We start from the raw sequence: 22,571 nt of genomic DNA, 5'->3' as shown, positions 1-22,571 counted from the left end.
AACAATCATAAATATATGTGTACCCAACACCAGAGTACCTAAATATATAGAGAGAAGATTAGCAGAACTCAAGGGAGAAATAGTAATACAGTAATAACGAGGGACTTCAGTACCCAATTTCAACAGTGAATAGATTGTCAAGATAGAAGATGAGTAAGGAAACAGTGACCTTGAACAACACTTTAGAGCAAATGGACCTAACATATGTATACAGAACATTCCTTCACCAGCAGCTGAATACACATTTAAGTACACGCAGAACATTGTCTAGGACAGATCATATGTTAGGCCACAAAAAAAGTTTTAACAAATTTAAGATTAAGATCATATCAAGTATCTTTTCTGACCACAATGATATGAGCTAGAAATCAGTAACCAGAGGAAAATAGGAAAATTCACAAATTGCACACACCTGAACAATCAGTGGGATCAAGAAGATATCAAAAGAGAAATCAGAAAATTCCTTGAGACAAATGAAAATGGAAACAACATAGCAAAACTTATGGGATGCAGCAAAAGCAGTACTAGAGGGAAGTTTACAAAGCAATGTGGTGTGTATCTGCATGTACACAATGTCACACTATTTAGCCTTTAAAAGGAAGGAAACCCTGTCATTTGCAACAACATGGATGAGCCTGGAGGACATTACTCTAAGTGAAATAAGCTAGGTACAGAAAAACGAATATAGGCCAGGCACGGTGCCTCACGTCTGTAATCCCAGCACTTTGGGAGGCTGGGTGGGAAGATTGCTTGAGCCTGGGAGTTCAAGACCAGCCCTGGCAACATATCAAGACCCTGACTCTACAAAATTTAAAAAATTAGCTGGGCATGATGGCATGGGCCTGTAGGCTCAGCTACTCAGGCGCCTGAGGTGGAGGATCACCTGGGCCTGGAGGTTAAGGCTGCAGTGAGCCTTGGCCACAGTACTCATGCTACTGCACTACAGCCTGGGCGACACAGCAAGACCCTGTCTGAAAACCAACCAACCAACCAACACACTAACAAAAAAGGACCTCACTTATTTGTGGAATCTGAAAAACTGGAACTCAGGGTAGAGTTACCAGTTACCAGCAGAGTAACCATAACAATGGTTACCAGGAGAAGTAGTGTGGCAGAAACGGGGAGTTGCTGGCCAAAAGGTACAAAGTTTCAGTTAGGAAGGATGGGTAAGTTCCAGAGAGCTAATACATGAGCACGGTATCCATAGTTAGCAATAATATATTGTATACTGGAAATTTGCAAGAAGAATATATCTTAAATATTCTCACCACCAAAAAATATATAATAATGTGGAGTGATTGGATATACTAGCTTGACTGTGGCAATAATTTTACAATGTATTCATATATCAAAACATCACACTATAGACTATAAATATATGTAATTTTTATGTGTCAGTTACACATCAATAAAGGGGAGGGGAGGGGAGCTATCTCGATGTGATGGCGGAGGTGCCCTATAGATCCTGAGCTTGTATTACCAGCTGTCAAGTGTGAAACCGGATATGCTCATGGAAGCAATCACAAGTTTTCATTTCAAAATGTGAAATGTTTTCTTAGGAAGTTTTACAGAAATTTACTAACTTCTTTAATGCATTTTAAAATATTCCTTACAATCATAAAAGACTGATACAAAAAGATTAATATTTTATAAAAGATCAATATCTATATAAAATTAAAAAATCAATATTTGCAGCAAATACTTCACATATATACACTATCCCAGATCCCTTCTGGCCTACTCCAGTATGCCACACAAATATTATCATTTCAACATGAAAAAATGTTGTGAAAAAAAAAAAAACAGGAGACCCCTGTACTGTGTCAAGCTGCATTCATTCACCCAGTTACAAACAGTGATGGGTGCTTCTGAGCCGGGACGGGATACAGGAGTCCCTCCAACCCCGTCTCCCAGGGGCCGAGAGAGAGACTGATGAGTAACTGGCACCAATTCGCTGTGGGAAGTCCATGTGATAAAGAGATCTATACAGTGCCCCGGAAATGCAGTGAAGATGACCTAAAGGTGGAGAAATATTTCAACTGGCTCTCAAAGTTTGAGCTTCCTTGGAAAAGCTGGGGTCAGGAGGGCCAAGGCAGAAACACGCAAGTGTTAAAAAAAAGCACACAGTCTTGGAAGTAAAGAGAGGTCTGGAAGCTACAGCATGAATAGAGATTCTGCTGCAAAACTGGTTTCTAGCTACTGAGAAATTTGGTCTCATTCCTGTAGGTGATGGGATGAGCTGAAAGTTTTAAAATCAGGAATGACAAGATCAGCTTTTGCTTTGGGAGGGCAATTTGAGGCAGCTTAAAGAGTAGGCTGCACGCGGTAGAAGTTGGAAGTGAGAAGGCTGTTGCACACGTGCTGTGAGAGAGGACTAGCCTCGAGCAGAACCAGTAGTGAGGGCCAGGGCAGGGGAGACCACTGGAGAGAGAGAGAGGTGAGAGCCACGCTGGGCTATCGCCGGGAAGGGAGAGCTCAAAAGAAAGGAGAAAGAACTGGCAGAGGCGGCCTGCGGAGAGAAAGAAGGTCTGAAGAAGATCTAGCCAAAGAGAGAAATCTGGTGCCCTGGGCCACCTCCCTGCGGAATGAGGGGCCAGCAGGCTTCCTGTGGCTGAACCATGCATGGCTAAGAGGCAGGCAGGTTTTCTTTCTGCCTGCAGAAGGCTTCTCAAATGCCTGGCACAGTAGAGGATTTCATGCAACCCAGCTCAGCAAAGAGAGACACAGAGGTCACAGTGTTCTAGAAACAGAGCAGGGCCCCAGGAGGACCTTCTCCACTCTCCAGAGGGAAGCTCGCGGGCCTGGGGGAGGTCCCAGGGGTCCTGGTCTGTTGGACATTTACAGCCAGGCCTCGGGTTGGTTTTATCCTTAAGCATTGTTTTATCCAGGGGCGGGCTTTTCCCGGAAAAGTTCCCGTCTGCCTCACTTTGGTCTTCCCGGAGGAGCGGCCTGGGAACCCCGTCTGCTCTGAAGCCGTGCTGTGGTCCGCAGTCGGTGTTCTCCGGTAGCTTCCAGGGGGATGGCCAGGCCCCTCCGGGCTGCCGAAGGAGAATAGTTGTTCCCGGGGTGAAGTGCGAGCTGTGCCAGGGCACCAGCCAGCAAGGGTAAGAACCCGGGTGGGCTTCTCCAGCCTCACAGGAGCTGCATCTGTCACATGCCTACGAGGTGGGACGCAAGTTGGCTTACAGGTTGGTTCGACAGAGCCATATCCGCGTGCCCATTTCCACGGTATGGAGTACTGGTCGTCACGATTGTGCCCCTTGAGAAGACAATAGGAATAAAAACGCGGAGGCCAAGGAAAGGCCCTCCTTGGGGGTGGGGAGCGGCGGCGTGTGAGCCTCGCCGCCTGGGGGAAGACCTTCTTGGAGGACAGAGCGCCAGCGGTGCACATGCCGCCGGGGACTGCCCGGAGGCGGTGGGGAGCGCGCCAGCGACAGCCAGTGCGCCTTCGGAGCCAGGGAAGGTGCGGGCCAGGACCCGGGCAGCGCCGCAAGACTTGGAGGCGCCCCCGTCCGGTGGCCCCGGGGCGGGTGCGACTCTGGGCGCGCCGGGGCCGGGACTGGGACCGGGGCCGGGGCTGGGACCGGGGCCGGGGCCGGGGTCGGGGCGGCCGAGAAAGGGGAGGAGCCCCGCCGGCCCGGGAAAGTGAAAGGGCGGCGGGGCCTCCAGCGCGCCGCTCCAGGAAGTCGCGAGCAGGAAGCGCCTGCGGCGGCCGGGCCGGGCTGCGGTGCGCGGGCCTCGGTGGCGCAGGTGAGACGCGGGGCCGGGGTCGGGCGGGGAGGCGGGGACTCCCAGCCCCACCGCTCGCACCTGCGGGGCCGCCGCAGCCGCTCCGCACCTGCCGCACCCGCAGGGAGCCGGGCGCCGGGCCCTGCGCACTCGGAGCTCGGCTCCCCTCCTCCTTCCTTTTCTTTTTTTGGGAGGGAGGTGGGGGCTGGTTTGGGTGTTTTCGGAGAGCCTGCGACAGTCTCAAGCTATTTTCGCGGAGGGGAGTATTTGAAATATGACAACTAGAAGGGTGGCCCTCAGCAACAATGCCGGGCGTTCCCGGACCAGGGCGATGCTGGGATTCTGGGGAAGTGGAGGCAGAGGGAGCGGGCACGGGGCCGGCAGCTGCTCCACGGAGTCCCCGGCAGGGGCGAGCTGAGCTGTCCGGCCGGGTCCCCTGCCCACCAGCTGAGGGTCCAGAGAGCCGGCAGGAGGGGACCCTGCGCATTGTCTGCCGCGACGGGGACGTGGGCGTGCCCGCGGAATTCACCACCTCCGGGGACCAGCAGAGCGCCGGCACCCTGGGCCTTTGCGTTGTTTGTCCGCTGAGCGGCTGATTCCCGGAGCCCGTGGGCCTCCTGGCCAGCCCGAGTGACAGCGACCTTCTGGGTTTATAATAAAGGGCTTGCTGTGCCGGGAAGACCCCTCACCGCTGGCCACCAGCCCTCCAGCCTTTGCGGCCCACGCCGTTATTCTGGTGACCGAGAAGGTACGTGTGATCTAAAGATTGCATTTGAACGAAGGGTACTGGCCAAGCCCCCCCTTACCACCCCCACTCCACCAACACTCCAGCCAGCGGCCCCAGGTTTGAATTTCTAATACAGCAATTGCAAAGCTTGCCCTTTGGGTCTCCCTTAGTTCTTAGCCTGGAAGCTGCCTGCCTGCCTGCCGGCCCTTGAACTTAAATTGTCAGAAGTTGTGTAAGTGGATAAATATTTTAGATTTCCCCCGTTGTTTCTTTATTAATCCTCTTTTAGAGCAAGCTTGAAAATCCCTGGCTCCAGACCTTCTGCGATTCTACAAGTCATTTTGGAACTGCGTTTACACGTTCTGTTTGGTGCAACCCACCTGTGATGTTCTGTTTGTTGGGGTTGGGGGCAGGTAAGGGAGTTGGTGCAAATGGAATTCAGGTTCCTTGAACTTCAGCCAAGGGGAAGAGACAGTGACCATTTCCATTTAATATGGAAAGCGCCTTTAAAAGCAAAAAGCCATAGAAAGTGTGTACTCTGGAGAGGAAGTTGTATTCCCCTTCTTGATTTTAAAAAAAAAAATACGTGAAAACTTTTGGAGGAGAATTGACTTTCTCGCTCATCTTTGCCTGTGAAGCGAGACCCAGTTAAAAAAAAAAAAAAAAAAATGTCATGAAGTAGATTATCTAAAATATCCGTGGGGCCGTTTTGATGATATTATTTAAAATATCTATAGGGCCATTTGGATATTATTTAAAATATCTGTGGGGGCATCTTGATGATGTGTAACGGCACCTCGGCCCTAAAAAGACCTGAACCTTCCTTCTGCTCTTGCTCACTCCCTAGCTCCATTATTTGAGTCTTCAAAGGTGACCTGGAACCTTCTAGCCAGTGCAGATCATATGTGGGTGTGTCTGGGAGTGGAGCTTGTGAATGTTTATTTCCCTCAGCTTATTCTGTTTTACAGTTGGCTAGGGTAGGTTTTTTCAGGAAATAGGTATAAAACTGTGTGTCTTACCGGGTTTCTTTCTTAACTTTTAGTTTCAGGGGTACATGTGCGAGTTTTACAGGTTGTAATAAAGATGTTCTAATGGGTTGTTGCCTAAGTTACTATCCTTTTTATTTTTTTAAGACAGAGTCTTGCTCTGTTGCCCAGGCTGGAGTGTGGTGGTGTGATCTCAGCTTACTGCAACCTCTGCCTCCTGGGTTCAAGTGATTTTCATGCCTCAGCCACCCGAGTAGCTGGGATTACTGTGTGCACCACCACACTCTGCTTTGTGTATTTTTAGTAGAGATGGGGTTTGGCCACGCTGGTCTCAAACTCCTGGCCTCAAGTGATCTGCCTGCTTCTGCTTTCCGAAGTGCTGGGATTGCAGGTGTGAGTCACCGTGCTTGGCCTAAGTCGCTGTCTTTGACAGTGCAATGAAACGGGACATTCTGCTGCTTTTCTTCTCTGAAATTGTGAGTTCCAGGGGCGCCTATAGAGTGACTTTTTTTTAAAGTATGTCTTCTTTTTATGTACTTGGACTGTGTGCCAGAAACTGGGTTTAAACCAAGTGATGTGCTTCCATTCTGCTGCCCTTTCTTTCCAGGGGATGAGCAGGAGGAAGAGTGGCTAGAGGGAGGAGGTGGCTCAGAGAAACAGGACAAACTGGAATCTGCCCCACTTACCCAGCTGACCCAGGCGAGCCGCCTAGCCTCATTCTTCTCCCTTGTGAAATGAACGCCCTGCCTCTTCAGGGTGGTCACGGGGCTCAAATGAGAGCATGTCAGTCATGGTTCATGCTCCCAGAGGTCTTGACCCACTCTAAATGAAGTGGTTTTCAGTGGTGCTGCACCGGCTGGGAAGGAAGGGCCTCATTAGTTGAGCCCTTAACATCCGCAAAGTAAAATCACTGTCTTTGCACATCTTAATTGCACTCACTATGAGAGTTTATAGGACTTTCCGTTCACCCATTTTACAGGGGAAAGAATCATCATTGTTTTAAAAAGAAATCAAAGAGGTTTTTTTTCCCCTCTTGCTTTGTTGGTGCCTTCTGGGTTTTTGATGTTGTTGTCACAGGTTTTATCAGAGTTGGAGGCTTTTGATTTATTCAGTAGATGGCGGTGGAATGTTTTCAGACGCGCTGGGCATGGAGAAGCAGCCCTGGGAGGAAGACATTTGCTTCCGACCATCCATTTCCAGCCACTGCTGAACCAAAGTCTTTGCTCTGGAGTTGCCGTCACAAAGTCGTTTCCCAGAGTACATCTGGACCCAGACTGGAGCCCACCTATTTTGAGCAAAATATTGCTTAAATCTAGAGGTTTGAGCAGATGCGGTTTTGAAGTATCTGTGGCTATTATTCAACATGAGTTTCTTGAGCACGTGGTCTGTGCTAGGTTCTGTACAAGGAGATGGAAGCAGGACATTGCCCTGCAGTCCCTGGCCTTCCTTTCTTGAATTACAATGAGGATAATATCAGCTAGTGTTTGGTGGGCATTTACTACATACCAGGCTACTTGGCTTCCCATGGATTATCTCATTTTGTGTTTATAACAACATAGATGCAATCACCCCCATTGTTTAGCCTGGAAGGAGAGGGAGCTGAAAGGCTAAGTGACCTGCCTCAGCTTACACAGCCCAGGGTCAGCCTTGGAGGCAGGAGGCATTGAAGTGGGATGAATCCACCTGTTCAGGCCCTGCGAGGGCCTCCTTGGAGAAAGCTATAGTTCCGGCTGGAGCAAGGAGAAGAGATGAGGGGCAGCTCCTGGGACGAAAGCTCAGCAGGGTTTGGAATCTTTTTGTAAAAGGTGGCATAAGGGAAAATCCTTTATGAATGCGCATTTTTGGAAGCTCACTCTGGAGGGAGGCAAAAGCAAATCTGGGGAACTGAGTAGTTTTGGAAGATGCGTGACTCGGGTATGTCATGAAGCTGGGTTTGGGATGGGAGCGCAGGCCTGCCTGCTGTGTGGGGCTCCTTCTCAGTTCTCAGAACTCCCTCCCCATTCCTTCCTATATTGCCCTGCCTTCTGCCCTGACTTCATAATCAGGTGACCTCTGAGGTGACCATGGGAGATGAAAAGTGAAGAAGCAAATAAAGGCAAAGCTCACTCCTCCTTTGGATTCAAATGGCAGAGCCACAACTGAATGATGGGTTTGATCTGCCCTCTTGTCTAGGCCCACATTTCTCTGTCATTACTGTGACAAAAGGTGGCCTGGTCCGTAGGGGTAGAACTGAGCCAGTCCAGTGCCCTGGCATGCCCTGATATCTGGGCACATGGTGCGACTGCAGGGCACATCCTTGCTTTTGTGAGTGGGTTGATGTTGATCTCTAGATGCCTCCCAGATAGAGATGAGTTCCTTGGTTCCTTTTTATCCAGCATCAGAACATTATCTGAAATTCGTTTCAGGGTTCTCAGAACAAACTGCCTTGAGGGCAGGTACGCCACCTCTTCCTAGTAACACTCGTGGTGGGGGCCCCTGCTCGTTTCAGACGTCCAGCTTTGATCCGGAATGCTGCTGTACATCTGTGGGGTTACTTCTGCCAGTAACACTGAAGGTTGAATGTCAGGACCCTGGACTGTGAATGCCTTTCCTTTTCCTTGTAGAGAGCAGAGCCACTGCCAGGAGGAAGGGGTAAGACCCGGCAGGACACCTTCTTTCCATGCTTTCCAGCCTGTGGGAGCGACGGCGGCAGCCAAGAGAGACCCTGGAGCCAGGATTCATGACCTATTTATGAAGCATCTTATTCTGGGACCGAGGCTCTGTGGTCAGTGGCGACGTAAATGGCTCGCCTCCCTGCTGGCATTCGCTTCATCATCTCATTCTCCAGGGATCAGTGGTGAGTCCTGGTGGGCCAGGCCGTTGGCATGCAGCTGTGCATGGGTGAGGGCCACTGTGCAGGTAGTTGTCTTGCGCCAGTTTCGTTATCAAACACGTGAAAGTTGGATCACTGACCTCACCCGTAACTGTTGAATTGCTTGTTGGCAGCGGAAGCTGTGACCAGAACACCGCTGGGGTATCTTTTGTTCTTGCTGCTGGCATTGACAGAGAGTGTTAGGCTCTCGCGTGGTCTCCAGTGGTTTCTGTAAGAATCATGGACCCTAAATGAACACTGACTAACAGCAGAATCAGCAAACGGCTGTGGTGAATAAGCACATCACTTACATATAAGTTATACAACCGTGAGATCAGGTGAGTGGCCTCGCCGGGGCAGAACTTTCAGAGAGAAAAGGAAACGTTCTGGTGCCGCCCAGAACCGCTTTCTGTTCAGAGAGCGCCTCTCCTCGCGTATTCTGAGAATCCTCCTCTTAGGCGGCCGCGTTAATCCCGTTCTCCTTAGAAGGAAGCAGTTGACAAGCCCAGAGTCTGCAGCTGGGCTCCCTGGCCTCTAAGTCTCTCCTGGGAGAGGAAAAACTTCGCTTCTTCCTTCCTAGGTTCTGTTTTGGGGGGCCTGGGCTGGCAAAAGCCTAGCAAGAGAAAAGACGGATTTCACCACTTACGTATGAGAGGTCATAGAAAAGTGTCACTTGAATGGGCATTTAGAATTCGGGGCTATGTCTTTCACAGGGGAAGGGGAGTGGGAGGAGGGCACTTGTGGGCAAACAGCTGGCTTTTGGAAAGACAAATGGGCCCTCAGGAGAGCAGATGGGTGGTGTGATACTTTTGTGACTGTTCCTGTTTGGGTGGAGGGTGGAGGCTTCTCATCTCCAGTAGTGAGTAAGAGTCCAGCTGCTCCAGGGACAGGAGTGATGACAGGTAGATTATTTTGAATTCTTCTGGGGACTTCTGCTTTTCAGCAGAGAATTAAGAACTCAAAAGCCTCTGGCTTAAAATGATCTTGATGCCACAGTGGCCGATTCCGGGCCCACTGGTCTCCTCCGTGCCAGCCCCCGGCAGTCCCCAGCCCTGCACAGCTTCTCAGCCCTGCTGGTTGATGGAGCATCGTGGGGTGTCAGGTTTGACTTGAAGGCATCTGCGTTCTTCAGCCAGAGTGCTGCTCTTCTTGACTCGTGTTTCATGTCTGCTGTGAGTCTAGCCACAAGTGCCTGAACACTTCTTCATTTTGTAAGTTTATTTTGATATCATTTCAAACTCATGTGACTTACTGACATCTGTAAGAATGTTCCTGTAGAACCCTGTATGTCAGAGATGAACATTTAGCCTCATCCACTTCTCTTCCTGCCCGTCCACAGTGTGTGTGCACGTGTGTGTGCATGCACATGTGTACATAGATGTATGTTCATACACACACACACTGCTGAACCACTGGAGTGTAAGTTGCAGACATCGTACCCCTTTGTTTCTAAATACTTCCTTGTGTATTTCCTATAAAGAAGACATTCTCTTATAAAACCACAGCAAAAAGATCAAAGTCAGGAAATTTCACACTAAGATACAGTTATCTAATCCACAGTCCATGTTAAAAAATCCCATCAAATGTCAGGTATCTGTTACAGCATTTGTTCTTCTGGTCGGGGTCACTTCCGGTTCGTACATTGCGTGTGGTTATCCTGTGGGCCTAGTCTCTTACCTAGCGCTGTTCCTCGGCCTTTTTTTTTTTTTTTAAATCTTATATGACCTTGGCTTTTTTTCCTTCTTCTGAGACAGTGGCCTTGTTATGTTTGAAGAGTTCAAGCCACTTATTTTATAGAATATGCCACTTTTTTTTTTTTTAGAATATGCCACATTTTAACTTTGTTATTTCCTCATCTACATGATTTGATTCAGAGTATATATTTTTGACAGAAATCCCACAGAAATGAGAAGCTTTCTCTTTAAAGGAGGAGGAGCCACAGACATGGGAAGAGGGAGGGGAACTGGAATGAACTGAGTGGGGTTGGATTGGAACAATAGGTCTCAGGGTTAGCGGGTGATGTTAGATATAGAAATAGAGAAAGGGGTGTGTGTGTGTGTGTGTGTGTGTGTGTGTGTGTGTAAAATGCATCCCACTGGGAGGTCCTAGGAACAGTAATACCCCTTAAGTGAGCACACTTTGATCCGAGATCTTGGTTTCTGCGTGGCATCTCCCATTAAAAGGAGCCAGGAGTCCTTGGAGATGGGGCCGATGCCGGGAATATGGCAGGATAAGTAAAAGATGAGCTGGAAAGTCTTGTGCCAGAAAATAAGGAAGTGCTTACGAACAACCAGATCTAGGAAAACCTGAGATTCACAGTAAGTGACACTCGTCATGGGTCATAGCCCATTGAATAGCATAAGACTCTGGCAAGTCCTACTGATACAACTGAATAAGTAGGAGAAATGCGAGCTCCGAAAACTGGAGGCCGGCCGCCAGGAGTGGTGAGGATGTGCAGCCAGCCACCCACGCCGGGAGCCATGACAGGGTGCTCAGCACAGGCACAGAACACCCCATGCACTTCGTGGGGCGGCAGCTGGAGGAACTGGATATCTACATTATCTCAAAGCGGGTTTCCTGAAGTTCCATATTCATTACTTAGAGGGAAATGTGGTGGTTTCACAGAGGGACGATGAGGCAGACAGCACTTTAACCAGGGACCAACGTCACTGTCACGGCCGTCCTGTGCCTCCTGACAGGATGCTCTGAAGAGGACATGGCATCGCTTCTCTGTCTGGCTTCCTTGTTTCTGAAATGAGGATGTCTTTGGACGAATTTCTGCACCAAATCATATCACTCAGTAGTTCTCAAAAGCGTTTCTTTACTCCTTATTTGCATACGATTGAGGTAGTGACAGTCAAACAAGAAGACAGAGACAGATGTTCTGCGTGGAGCCTCTCGCCCGAAGCAGGCTGCCTGCCGCTCACCTGAGAACACGTGGTCTTTGACACCATCTCTGAGGAGGCCCCGAGGGGCACCCCCATCTAGTGCTGTCATTGCTGAAACCTGCGTTTTTGCTGGAAACGTGAGGCTTGTCATGTTGGGGGAGGCCCGGCATGCTGTAAGTAGCCGTAACTGCGGGAAGTAAGTGGAACACTGAGGAGCAGAGAGAGTCCGCCATTCGTGTTTTATTGCATTTGCTTTGTATTCATAAGTCTAAACTTAACACAAAACAAAAATGAAAGCGTCATCTTAGCCTCCTGGGGCTGCTGTCACAAGGTACCACAAGCCAAGTGTCTCCAAACAGTGGGAACTTACTCTCTCACATCACTGGAGGTCAGAAGTCCAAAGTCAAAGTGTCAGCATGGCCACGCTTCCTCTGCAGGCTCTAGAGACGGGCCCTTCCTGGCCTCTTCCAGTTCCTGCTCCTGCCAAAGCCCTTGGCTGGTGGCTGCATCGTGCTAGTCTCTGCCTGCGTGGTCACATGGCCTCCTTTCCTGTCCATCTCGAGTCTTCGCATGGCCTCCTGGTGTGGACGCCAGTCATTGGAATTAGGGCTCACTCTAATCTAATATGCCCTCACCTTAGCTAATCATGTCTGCATGGCCCTATTTCCAAATAAGGTCACATTCTGAGGTTTTGCAGAGACATGAAATTTTGGGGGACAATATTCAACCCAGTACAAAATGAATAAAGGAAACAAATATCATCCAAAACATCTGCTTTGTAAACAATGAAGGTAACGTAGATAGAATCAGGAAATAAGAAAGGACTTCAGGAGGGCTGCGTGGCTTCCGGGGGTCGGAGCTCGTAACCTAGCTGCTGCTGCAGAGTAAAGCGTCTGCCTGCCCAGAGGCCAGGCGTGTCGGGTGACCACCAGCAAGGCAGCGGCCTGACTGTGGCTGCCACGCCATAGCAGTGGCCGTGGGAGCTGAAGTCAGACCTTTCGAAGAGGAAAGTCCAGCCTGCAGCTACTGCCTCCCCCTCGTCCCCACGCCCCAAGTCCTGAGTACAGAAGATGAGGAAAATGAGGGAGGAAGGATGAATTTGGAAACTGAAGAAGTAGAGTTGGCCTGACCCTGACTAAATAAACACAGGGTTTTCCTCTTCAGTCTTTAGGAAATTCCAGTTTGCTGCGTAAATGGACCCTTCGCCCCAATTCTTCAGGACAGCTTCTCCTAGAAAGCCCAGCTATGCTGTGGCAGTGACTCTTCCCAAAGGGGCTTATTCATTAAAGCATCTCCCGACACACAAGGCTGAACTGAAGGATTCCAGAGGCACGTGCTGCTCCCTGTGTGGTCCTCGGTGTTCTCAGGCCATCTCAGCGTGTGCTGCCGAGCACCAGCCGGGAGCCACTCCGCAGAGGAGGGCAGAGGCCCAGAGCACATCACCGGGGCCTGATCACCCAGGCAGCCCTGGCAATGTGGGGCCCCAGCACTCTGCAGACCTCAGCCCGACAAAGGGAAACGGCCTTCCTTCCGGGCTGCCTGGCTGGAGGATGGAGAACGTGAACCCACAGCTCACAGGGCAGAGCTGCTTTTCTCAAAATCCTTCCCAGCTGGGTAACTGTGAAACTCCGATTCTCCCGGGCGAGAACAGCTGTAGAACTGGTGGAGAATCCTCGGGGCGCGGGAGAGCTGCTCCCTGGACTCGGCTGGGACTGACTGGGGGGGTGCTGGAGGGAACTTGGCCTGAGAACTTTGTTCACCCGGTTTGAGGAGCCTGGAAAAGGAAATCGTGTCCTCCAATGAGGGCGGATCAGGGTCACCCATCAGCCTCACTCGCCCTAGTCAGCTACAGCAGGTGGAGTGGAAGTGACCAGTGTGTCAAGCTGTGGGCCGGACACGTGAGCATTGAAGGCCGGTGAGGCCCAGGGGCCTGGAATCTTCCTGCACCGGCAGCAAAGCTGGAAGCAGCAGCGGTGGCCTAACAGACAGCCTCATCCAAAGCGCCGAGACTGTCTCTGCCTGCCAGAAAGGATGGTTTTCAGGAACGTGAGGACAGAGGCCTGGGCGTCCGGAGCAAATCCCTGGTCCCTACTTAGACTCTGTTCTTCGGGCTTTGGGATAAATTGCACGCTTGTTTTTTGGAGTTTCACTTTTTCCCCATTTGGCCCTTGCCATGGGCTTGGAGGAAGAATCGTAGAAAGGCCGACGGAAGGTAGTTCCCTGATGAGGAAGGGAGCGCGGCGACGTCTCTGTCTTCAGTCAGCAGGTATTCTGCCAGTCGGTGTGGTTGGGTTCCTTCCCCTGAGGCACAGGCGTTCCAAAGCTGGTAGTTTTGAGTCCCACGGAGCCACCAACCTTTCTTTCCCACCTGAAATATGGTCTATTTTTTTTTTTTAAAGAAAATTCTGGAAATATTTATTTGACCCCTACTTTAGCTGGTGACCAAAGAAGAAGGCAGCTCTGGGATCCTAGGAATTTTCATTACTTATGAAAATCTTCCCTCAGAGTAAATCACAACATTATAAATGTAGATGTACAGCTGGGAGAAGCGATCCCTTGGCCCCAGGCCTCGCGGAAACGCTGCCTTTCTTTGTTCTGCGTAGGACGCCGCCTTAGGTAATTATTGATTCGGGTTGTTGGTGGCACCATTCAAAGTCATTGGTCTTCCCAGGCCAGAAGCAGGATAGGTTCTCCAGGGTAGAGAGGTGTGCCCCAGAACACAGAAGAGCTGCCCCCCGCCTGCTCCTGTCACATGCTTCCTTCTCCCCACCCATTTTGTTCCCCTAAAACATCTTTTTCTCCACGGTGCTTGAGACTCTCAGGCAGGAGTTGCTCTTCACCCTCTCCGAGGCACCTGCCTTCCTGCACCCTCCACGCTCATGCGTCCTCCTCGGCTGCTTTCCTCCTGGCCAAACTGAGCAAGGGGCTTTGTGCCAGTGTTTCTGTCACTGGCCTATTGAGAGCCTGCCAGCGTCACTGACTTTTCCTCTTTGAGGGCCGTGAAATATTTATATGTCTGCCTTGCTTGTGTGCTTCTGAAAAGTTGCATAGAAACCAAAGAGCCAAAAATAAATATGATCGTTAGTGCCCAGGATAGCACGCTACACAGACACTTGTGGTTAGCTTTTTTGTAAACCGAATGTTTCATCGCCCTCATTCTGCTCTGTAAGTTCAAGTGTGCATCATGAGTCCCAGTCTTCCCTTTGGTTATAGCTTGTTTTTTAATAAATGAATGTTTTTGATATCGTGACATAATAATAAGAAACGAATATTTTTTATATCGTGACATAATAATAAACACACGTTTGGTCTCCGGCCCTGGTTCCCAGCACACAGCTCCTACAACCTTGGGTGCTGAGTGTCTTTCTGTGTGCTAATGAGGTGACTGTGGCTGGGGCTCCTGGACAGCCTCCTGGGGAACTGGTTGCCAGGGCAGCCGACCACGTGGTTAGAGGTTGGAACTCCACCCGTGGACCTCTGGGGAGTGGAGGGAGTCCGCAGAGGTGAAGTTGATCACCAGTGGCCGATGCTGTGCTCCATCCTGCCTGTGTGCTGAGGCTCCACAGACTCCCTAAAGGACAGTGTTTGGGGGGCTGGCGGGCTGCCCAGCACGGGAGGTTCTGGGAGGGTGGAGCCCTGGGGAGGGCGAGGAAGCTCCGAGCCCCCGCCGGTCCCTCGCCCTGTGCGTCTCTTCATCTATACCCTTTCTAACGCCCTTTATAATAACCAGCATGTGTGTCTCCCTCCCTGAGTTCTGTGAGCTGCTCTGGCAAATTAATCAAACCCGAGGAGGGGTCATTGGAAACCACATGGAGAGCCGGTTGGTTGGAAGAGCAGGCCACAGCCTGGGGTTTGGCCTGGGTCTTGTCACTGGCATGTGAAGTGGGGCAGCCTCAGACTGAGCCGTGCCCCGTGGGGTCTGATTTTGCATCAGAATTGAATTGATTGGACTGAGCCCCGCCCTGTGGGGGTCTGATGCTGACTTCTGGAAGACAGTGTCATGTCAGACTTGAATTCACGTAGAGAACACCTAGTGTCAGCTGGGGACTTGCTTGGTGTATGGGGAACACCGTACACACCTGGTGCTGGAGTGTGGAGTGTGTGTTGCGCATGAGGAGAGGAAAAGCAGTTTGGTTTTCTTGCCTCTTATGGTGTTTAGTTTCCATTTGGACAAAGCAAACGTGGCAATATTTTTTAATGTTCCAATATCATAGTGATATAAGTAATACTGATAATTGCTATACAACTGAATTAGTAATAGACAGCATAAGAAGATTTCAGAACACAGTGTTTATGTCTTCTGAACATAATTTCTGTTAGTTTATGTTGTGCTCTCACACTGTTTTGTGTTTCAGGTACAGAGCCTTCATTTTTATTTTGACGTTTCTGCTGTACGCAAGTTTTCACTTATCTCGAAAGCCTATCAGCATAGTGAAGGTAAGCAGCCATGAGAGGCACTGCCTGCCGTCCCTGTAAGGATTGCCCCACTCGAAGAGCTTGTGGGGCAGAGGGTGGGATGGTGGCAGATACGTGGGGGAAACAGATTATTTAGAAACAAGTGATTCTGCTCCTGTGGTTTTCCAGTTTCCCTTTTCTAAAATTAAAGTTTTTAAAATGTTTTAGGATTTATGCTTTCGGAGGTAATAGACTTTTAGTTGTATTCGTTGACAGTTCCAGAATTCAAAAGTTTAGCTGCATATTTATTTCATCTTGTGATTTTTCCTTCCAAATATATCCCGTCTTACATGATTCCTGAGATTCCAGCTCTTTGTGGGATCAGACCCTGGGTCTGGCTGCGGAGGTGGCTTGTCATTGTTCTTGGAACACTGCGTTTCTGTTTGAGTGATGGGTGGGCAGGAAGTCGTTCAGCAGGTGTCCCACTAGACTTTGACAAGCCTACATAATAACCACTTATGACATGGAGAAAAGCAGGATAATTTTCTGACCCTCATTGGAATTATGCCACCCTGCCCACAGACCGTCAGGGGCCTGCGAGGCTCTTGAGTCTCTATCGTAGAAGGGACGCGGAAAGCACCCACTGCCAGGGACAGCTCATTCCCAGCCCGACGGCCCCTCGCTCACTCTGCAGTAGTTGGCAGGGACCCAGATCCAGGACTGCACACCTGTGACCTTTGGAGCCGTGCTTCCTCCTCTCTGCGGTGGCCGAGCCCTGGGTGGCTGCGCGCTGCAGGGTCTGCAGAAGCAACCCAGAGGCCGGTTCTTTCACGACAGGCCTCGGCCCCCCACTCTCCAGCAGCTTCCAGGGCATGTTAAACATTCACTTACCCAAAAGATTCTAAAGTTCCCCCTTGGCCTCTGGTAAGCAAGAAACTTCCATGCCTTTCAAGTTGCTGACTGTGGGAAGCATTTGTAGACCTTAAAAAAATGTGTTTTTTAAGAGAAAAGAAGAGGAAAAGAGGTGGTGGGCCTTAAGAAACACTCATCCACTTGACAAGAGACGCTAACCAGCCACTGTCAGTCGGCACCCATAACCAGCCGTTACCAATCTGACTACTACTACCTCTTGTCTTCCTGGTTAGAGAAATACGCAGACAGCTCAGAAAAGGGCAGACGATAATGTCAGAAGTAACTATTGAGGAGACTTGGAGAGCACTTTGGAGTCGAAGGACCTGGTGTAGTTGGGGAGGCTGTGTGGGGGTTTAGGATTGACCTGGAAAGGTTGGGTTTGGATCGCAGGGGAAGAAAACCGGCTTTGCAGGCGGGGGAAGTGCCTTGAGTACTACGTGCAGGGATGGGTCTCCCCATGAAGCTGCCACCTGATGGGCTGGGGGGCTGTTGAGGCAGATGTAGCATGTAAGGCAGGCTGGCCCTTGAGGGCTGTTTGTCAGGCCACCGCTTTTGGGGTCCACCTGATGACCACGAGGGCCCCTGTTAGCCAGGAGCGAGTGGGGGCCCTGTGCTAGTCCCTCTCCCGACTTTCCTGATGGTCCATCTCAAAGCCCCCACCCCGACTCTTGTGTGTGGTGGTGTCCAGGCCACTCAGGGCTTAGGGCTTCTGAGGAGACAACGTCAGGGTCAGCTGATAGTTCAGTGTCGTAAGTAACAGTTAACTGACTGCCACTTACAGAGCCCCAGGGTATGACAAAGCGCCACATACATTACCCCCATGACTCTCACAGCAACCCTGTGAGTGTCCCTGTGAGGAAACTGAGGCTCAAGGCTTCGTTTCCCCTGGCAGGGCTGCTGCGCACTCAGGGGAATTCCCTGTGGACCGGCTGCTTCCAAGGCCCGGCTCTTTCTCTCTGTGCCTCAGGGTCTGTCTGGGTTTAATGACCTGAGTACAGCCCCAGCATCACACCCAGAGCCTCCTAAATGCACAGATTTCCCAACCTCGCAGCTGCGATGTGCCTGGGCATGGATCGGCTAGAGGTTAAACCCCGTGGGGTTCGTTACCTTTTAAGATAGATCGGAACATCACGCCACCTTGAACCTAAACTTTATAGTGTCTTATGAAGTGCCCAAGTGCTTGAGCTCATGATATAAAAAACATCAAAGAAAATGCAAGCAGTGGTGATTCTGTTGACCCACGCAACAGTTGAGTGATTATTTATAGCCCATGTTTCCTGGAACATTGTAAGCAAAACAAAAGCAAAATGTATTTGCTTACTTGAAATCGAATCGGGGCTGTGAATTAGAAAATGATTCTCATTCTGTCCTGTCATTTATAGAATGAACATGGCACAGCAGGTCAGATTTGAGCGAGTCTGGTATGTTGAGACTTACCTTTAATCACTGCAGATTAATTGTATTTTTTTCGACGATGATGACTCTAAACCCAGGGCTGAGAGATAGTGGTGTTAGAAGCGCAACCCCGTCTCTTCTGCTGCTGCTCCGGCTCTGGCCCCACCTCAGGACTCAAGGCTGGCAGACAGGTGGGTCTCACCCTGCAGCAGAGATCTTAGTGAGAGCTCTTTTCCCCTGGACTAGGCCAGGGCAGAAACCTGAAAGCAGAGGCTTCTCAGAGCAGCTTAAACTGTAGGGGTCTCTGGAGCCAGGGGGATGGCAACATTGATTTGAATGTAAATGTGCCCACCCCTCTATGGACACACAGGACTTAAAAGGACAAAACTGGCCAGACGCAGTGGCTCACACCTATAATCCCAACACTTTGGGAGGCCGAGGTGGGTGGATCACCTGAGGTCAGGAGTTTGAGACCAACCTGGCCAACATAGTGAAACCTTGTCTCTACTAAAAATACAAAAGAATTTACTCGAGTGTGGTGGTTGGCGCCTATAATCCCAGCTACTTGGGCAGCTGAGGCAGGAGAATCACTGGAACCCCAAAGATGGAGGTTGCAATGAGCCGAGAGCAGAGATCGCACCATTGCACTCCAGCCTGGGCAACAAGGGTGAAACTCCATCTCAAAAAAAATAAATGAAATAAAATAATCCTCAGTGGCAGATAGAAAACAAAGTCTGAAAAGCTGAAAGTACGAACCATGGGTGGGAAACTTGTTATTTGGAAAGTTCCAATTCTCCCAGTGTTAATATTTAAATAAAATGTAACTCCAGTGAAAATTTAGCAAGTTTTTTTTTAATTAAATAAATAATCTTGAAGTTTGTATGAAAGAATATCCAGGAATTATCAAGAAATATGTAGAAAAGATAACATTTTATGATATGAAAATATGTAAAAGATTAACATTTTAATACCATAATCAAATCTTGATATTGCATGAGAATGGATAAAAAGGTCAGTAGAATAGATTAGAAAATATGGAATATTTGACAGCTTATTTAATAAATTTCAGAAATGGTGTTGGCACAACTGGTTATTCATCAGGAAGAAATAAATATTGAATCCCTATATTATGAAAACAAATGGGCCAGACACTGTGGCTCATGCTTGTAATCCCAGCACTTGGGAGGCCAAGGTGGATGGATCACCTGAGGTCAGGAGTTCAAGACCAGCCTGGCCAATGTGGTGAAACCCTGTCTCTACTAAAAATATAAAAGTTAACTGGGCATAGTGATGAGTGCCTGTAATCCCAGCTACTTGAGAGGCTGAGGCATGAGAATCACTTGAATCCAGGAGGTGGAGGTTGCAGTGAGTAGAGATTGCACCATTGACTCCAGCCTGGGCAACAAGAGAGAGACTCCCATCTCTAAAATAAAATAAAATTAAGAACAAATGGATTAAAGATATGAAGATAAAAAACAAAAAGTAAAAATCCAAGAAGAAAATTAGGTTTTTCATAGGAGCGAGTGTGAAGTTAGGAAACTCAAAGGAACAGTGGGCAAGGGGGATGGGTAGGTGGTTCACAGGCACGGAATTCAGATCGCCAGGAAACAGGGGAATGGTGTTCAAATCTGCCGGTATTCCAAATGCAAATTAAGGCAACGCTGCATTCAGTGGCTGGCACAGCATTGCCCAGAGCAGTAAGCCGTGTTCACTGGTCATGAGAGGAGAGGACTTTTCATGTGTCCTTGATGGGATGTCACGTGTAAGCACCTTTTGATGACACCCAGTGAAATATAAACCACAGCCTCAGACACGCTTCTGGGAATTTAACCCTAAAAATAAAAGCACCTTACTCAGGAATATCCCATAAGCATCTTTACGGGAGCTTTGTTTGTAGTGACCAAAAAAAGGAAAAAGGAAAAAGAGATGCTGGATATCAAGGGAACCTAATAAATAGGTAAAAGTTTGAATAAATTATGACAAGTGCATATTATGAAATGTGCAGCTACCTAAAGGAATTTATTAGCGACAAACCAGTTGACTCAGAAACATTTCCAGGAGGTACTTTGAGTAAGACATTAACGTGTGTGTAAGGATATATAGAATGATTCCATTTTTTGAGAAGTAAACAATGACCAAAAAGCTCCTCCATCTATTTCTGTGTCCTTCGTGAGTGGAGCGTTTGTGTGCCTGTGCCCGAGTGTGTCCAATGCAGTTCACGTGGCATCTGTGACTCATCGTGGGAGCCTGGCCTTGGGCAGGTGCTGTCGTCTATGGGGGAGAGCCTCTCTGGTTGCTCCTACTTTTGGTACCAAAACTTTAATTGCTCTACCAGGACTTAGATAATGCTTTGGAGAATTCTTGTAGCCTAATGAAAGGAATGTGAAGGACTAGCTGGAATCAGCACATCCACATAACCTAATAACAAGCCACGGAAAGTTGACTAGATCATCAAATGCAGATGATGTATACACAAACACACACACACACACGCACAGATACACACAGACACAGATGCACACACAGGCACACACATAGTCACACACTCACACAGACACACAGATACACACACACAGACACATGTACACACGCACAGATACACACAGACACAGATGCACACACAGACACACATACACACACACACACACACACACACACACCGTGTTGGCTGAAGGTGCAGTGAAGCTGGCCTAACCCCACTGTCCTCCAGGGGGATTCAGTGAGACCCAAATCCCCTGCTCTGGTCCCGTCCTCTCACTGTCGCCTCTCAGTGGCTCTGCACCCTCCAGACCACCTGATAATCTCCTGGTAGGTGGAGATCCTGTACCTCCTACAGAGAATGTGGCCCGTGGCTGTAGCCTTAGGCCGCGGTGTGGCTGAGAACCCAGGAGGGGAATGAGTGGTTTCTCTCTGCACAGTGGCTCAGGTTCAGCTTTGAAAGAATGGAGCCTTCGTGGAACGCAGGCTAATACAGCGAATGTTTGTGCCTAGGTGACCGCCTGGGTCTGTGCAGGTGCAGAATGAGGCGCCCCAGTCTTTTCCAGTGCCATCTTCGAAAAGGAATTCCCGATGCAGCTGCCTGCTGCTCCCCGGAGGGGATTTCCTCCTGCTGCCAGTGGGAGGGCTGGGGAGCGGGCTTGATGTGGCCAGGGAGTCTGTAGACAGAAGACACTGCCAGCTCCCGGCCCCGCCGCCTTCCCCGCACACCCCAAGCTGTGACTCCTGGTGGTTTCCTTCGGTCCTCCAGAAGATTGGCCCTTCCTTCTCCCACCCCCGCCCTCCACCCGCGATGGCGTCTGCTGTTTATTTTTGTTGCTCTTCTGCTGTGTGTTGCATGGATGCTGTGGCAGCCACGACACCCACGTGTTCTCAGGGCCCGCTCAGCCTCCCCGCCTCCCCTACCGTAAGCATAGAGTTCAGTTGCCAGGGAGCCTTTGGCCTGATCGGTTTTTAATACCTGCCTGAGGTCACAGGTTGACTGAGTTTGAATGTAACGTGTTGACAGGCACTTGTGTGAAGAAAGCTGCTTTTAAGAAAGCAGACGTTTCCCAAAGGACTTGACCCCCTCCCCAAGTATTTGAGGATGGCGTGGCTTCGCAGAGATGACGGTGCTTCCCTGAAGCACCTTGGTGAGGATCTGTTCACGTGGCGAGGGCTTTGCTTATCAGTCCATCTTAACCTCATGAAGTCAGCCTTGTCCCTCGAATGCCAGGTTTGGGGGATAAAAGTTGTAGAAATATTCAACTATAGCCATGTTGTTGAAAGCCTGTGGTTATGTAAATATCCTCACAACCCTTTGTGCTGGAGTCATATGAAACCGCAATTGCTTTGGCGGCAGCCTTCCAGAAGGGCTGCGGGGTGCGAATGGAGATGACCTTTCAACATCAAAGAGAAGGGCTGGGGAGGTGTCCAGACTCACAGCGGCCCTTTCCTGGGCTCCTCGCAGGGGTGGAAGGCCAGAGAGGACACTCCATTTATGGTCCAGCTTTACAGCAACCCTAGGACACAGGCCTTGTCATGCCAACTCCGTAACTGATGGCTGACCAGGGAGTGTAAGTGACGCCGCCACAGAGAGGCACCAAGATCTCCACGCAGCCGAAGCCTGTGTCCCTAACCAGGATGTGGGGCCCCCACTCATTACATAAGAAAACTGGAAAACATTTTCTGCTTATTTATGAACAAAAGGGAGCATTTCTACTCAGTTATGTTTTCCACAGGTGGTTTCTCCCCAGAAATATTAATCACAAAGGATATAAAAATTCTGTTTTAAGCAGTGGCCTGCAGAATTTCTTTTTCCTTTCTTCTGTGCAAGGTTAAGGTTAGAAACTTCACTTTATCCCTGCACACAATTCTCCCTCAGCAGAGGAGTGTCCTGTGTTCCTGTCCTGGCTGCGGCTTTCTTCAGTGAGAGGTGAATTGAAGCAGCGACACGTAGGCCCTTTGGGTATGGCCAGATTGGTTCTGTGAGAGGCAGCAGGGAAAGCGAGCAGAAGCTCCTGACTTCTGAAGGCGCCACGGAGGAGAAGTGTCCAATGAGGCAGCAGGTCATGGAGAAAGGCCGAGGATGCCAGCTTGATACAGAGAGGAAGGGCTGCAGGCCCCCGCCCTGGTTCTCACAGTCACACTCCCAACCCGTCATGTCCACCTTGGGTGGAGAATTTAAAACACAAGCAGGAGCCGCCAGGGGC

At 49.7% G+C, this 22,571-nt stretch overlaps 1 protein-coding gene across 16 annotated transcripts in view; it reads left to right on the top strand.

Annotated features, from left to right (window-relative positions):
* The first annotated feature begins 3,485 nt into the window (after positions 1-3,485).
* SLC37A1 (solute carrier family 37 member 1) overlaps positions 3,486-22,571 on the top strand; it is a 61,903-nt gene continuing 42,817 nt past the window's right edge. For 3 of the 16 annotated variants that reach the window (XR_012514818.1, XM_074389215.1, XM_074389217.1), the window contains exons 1-3: positions 3,867-4,477; positions 8,046-8,278; positions 15,537-15,618. Coding sequence is in view for 15 of the 16 variants with exons in the window: in XM_074389215.1 (XP_074245316.1) it covers positions 8,223-8,278; positions 15,537-15,618 (138 nt within the window). In the remaining variant the exon portion in view is untranslated. The other 13 variants (XM_074389219.1, XM_074389218.1, XM_074389207.1 and 10 more) reach the window with 12 other exon arrangements.

Source organism: Saimiri boliviensis, chromosome 18, assembly GCF_048565385.1.
Source record: "Saimiri boliviensis isolate mSaiBol1 chromosome 18, mSaiBol1.pri, whole genome shotgun sequence".
In the NCBI taxonomy this organism is placed as follows: domain Eukaryota; kingdom Metazoa; phylum Chordata; class Mammalia; order Primates; family Cebidae; genus Saimiri; species Saimiri boliviensis.
Note: the sequence above shows the minus strand (reverse complement) of the source record. Positions and strands in the feature narration are given on the sequence as shown.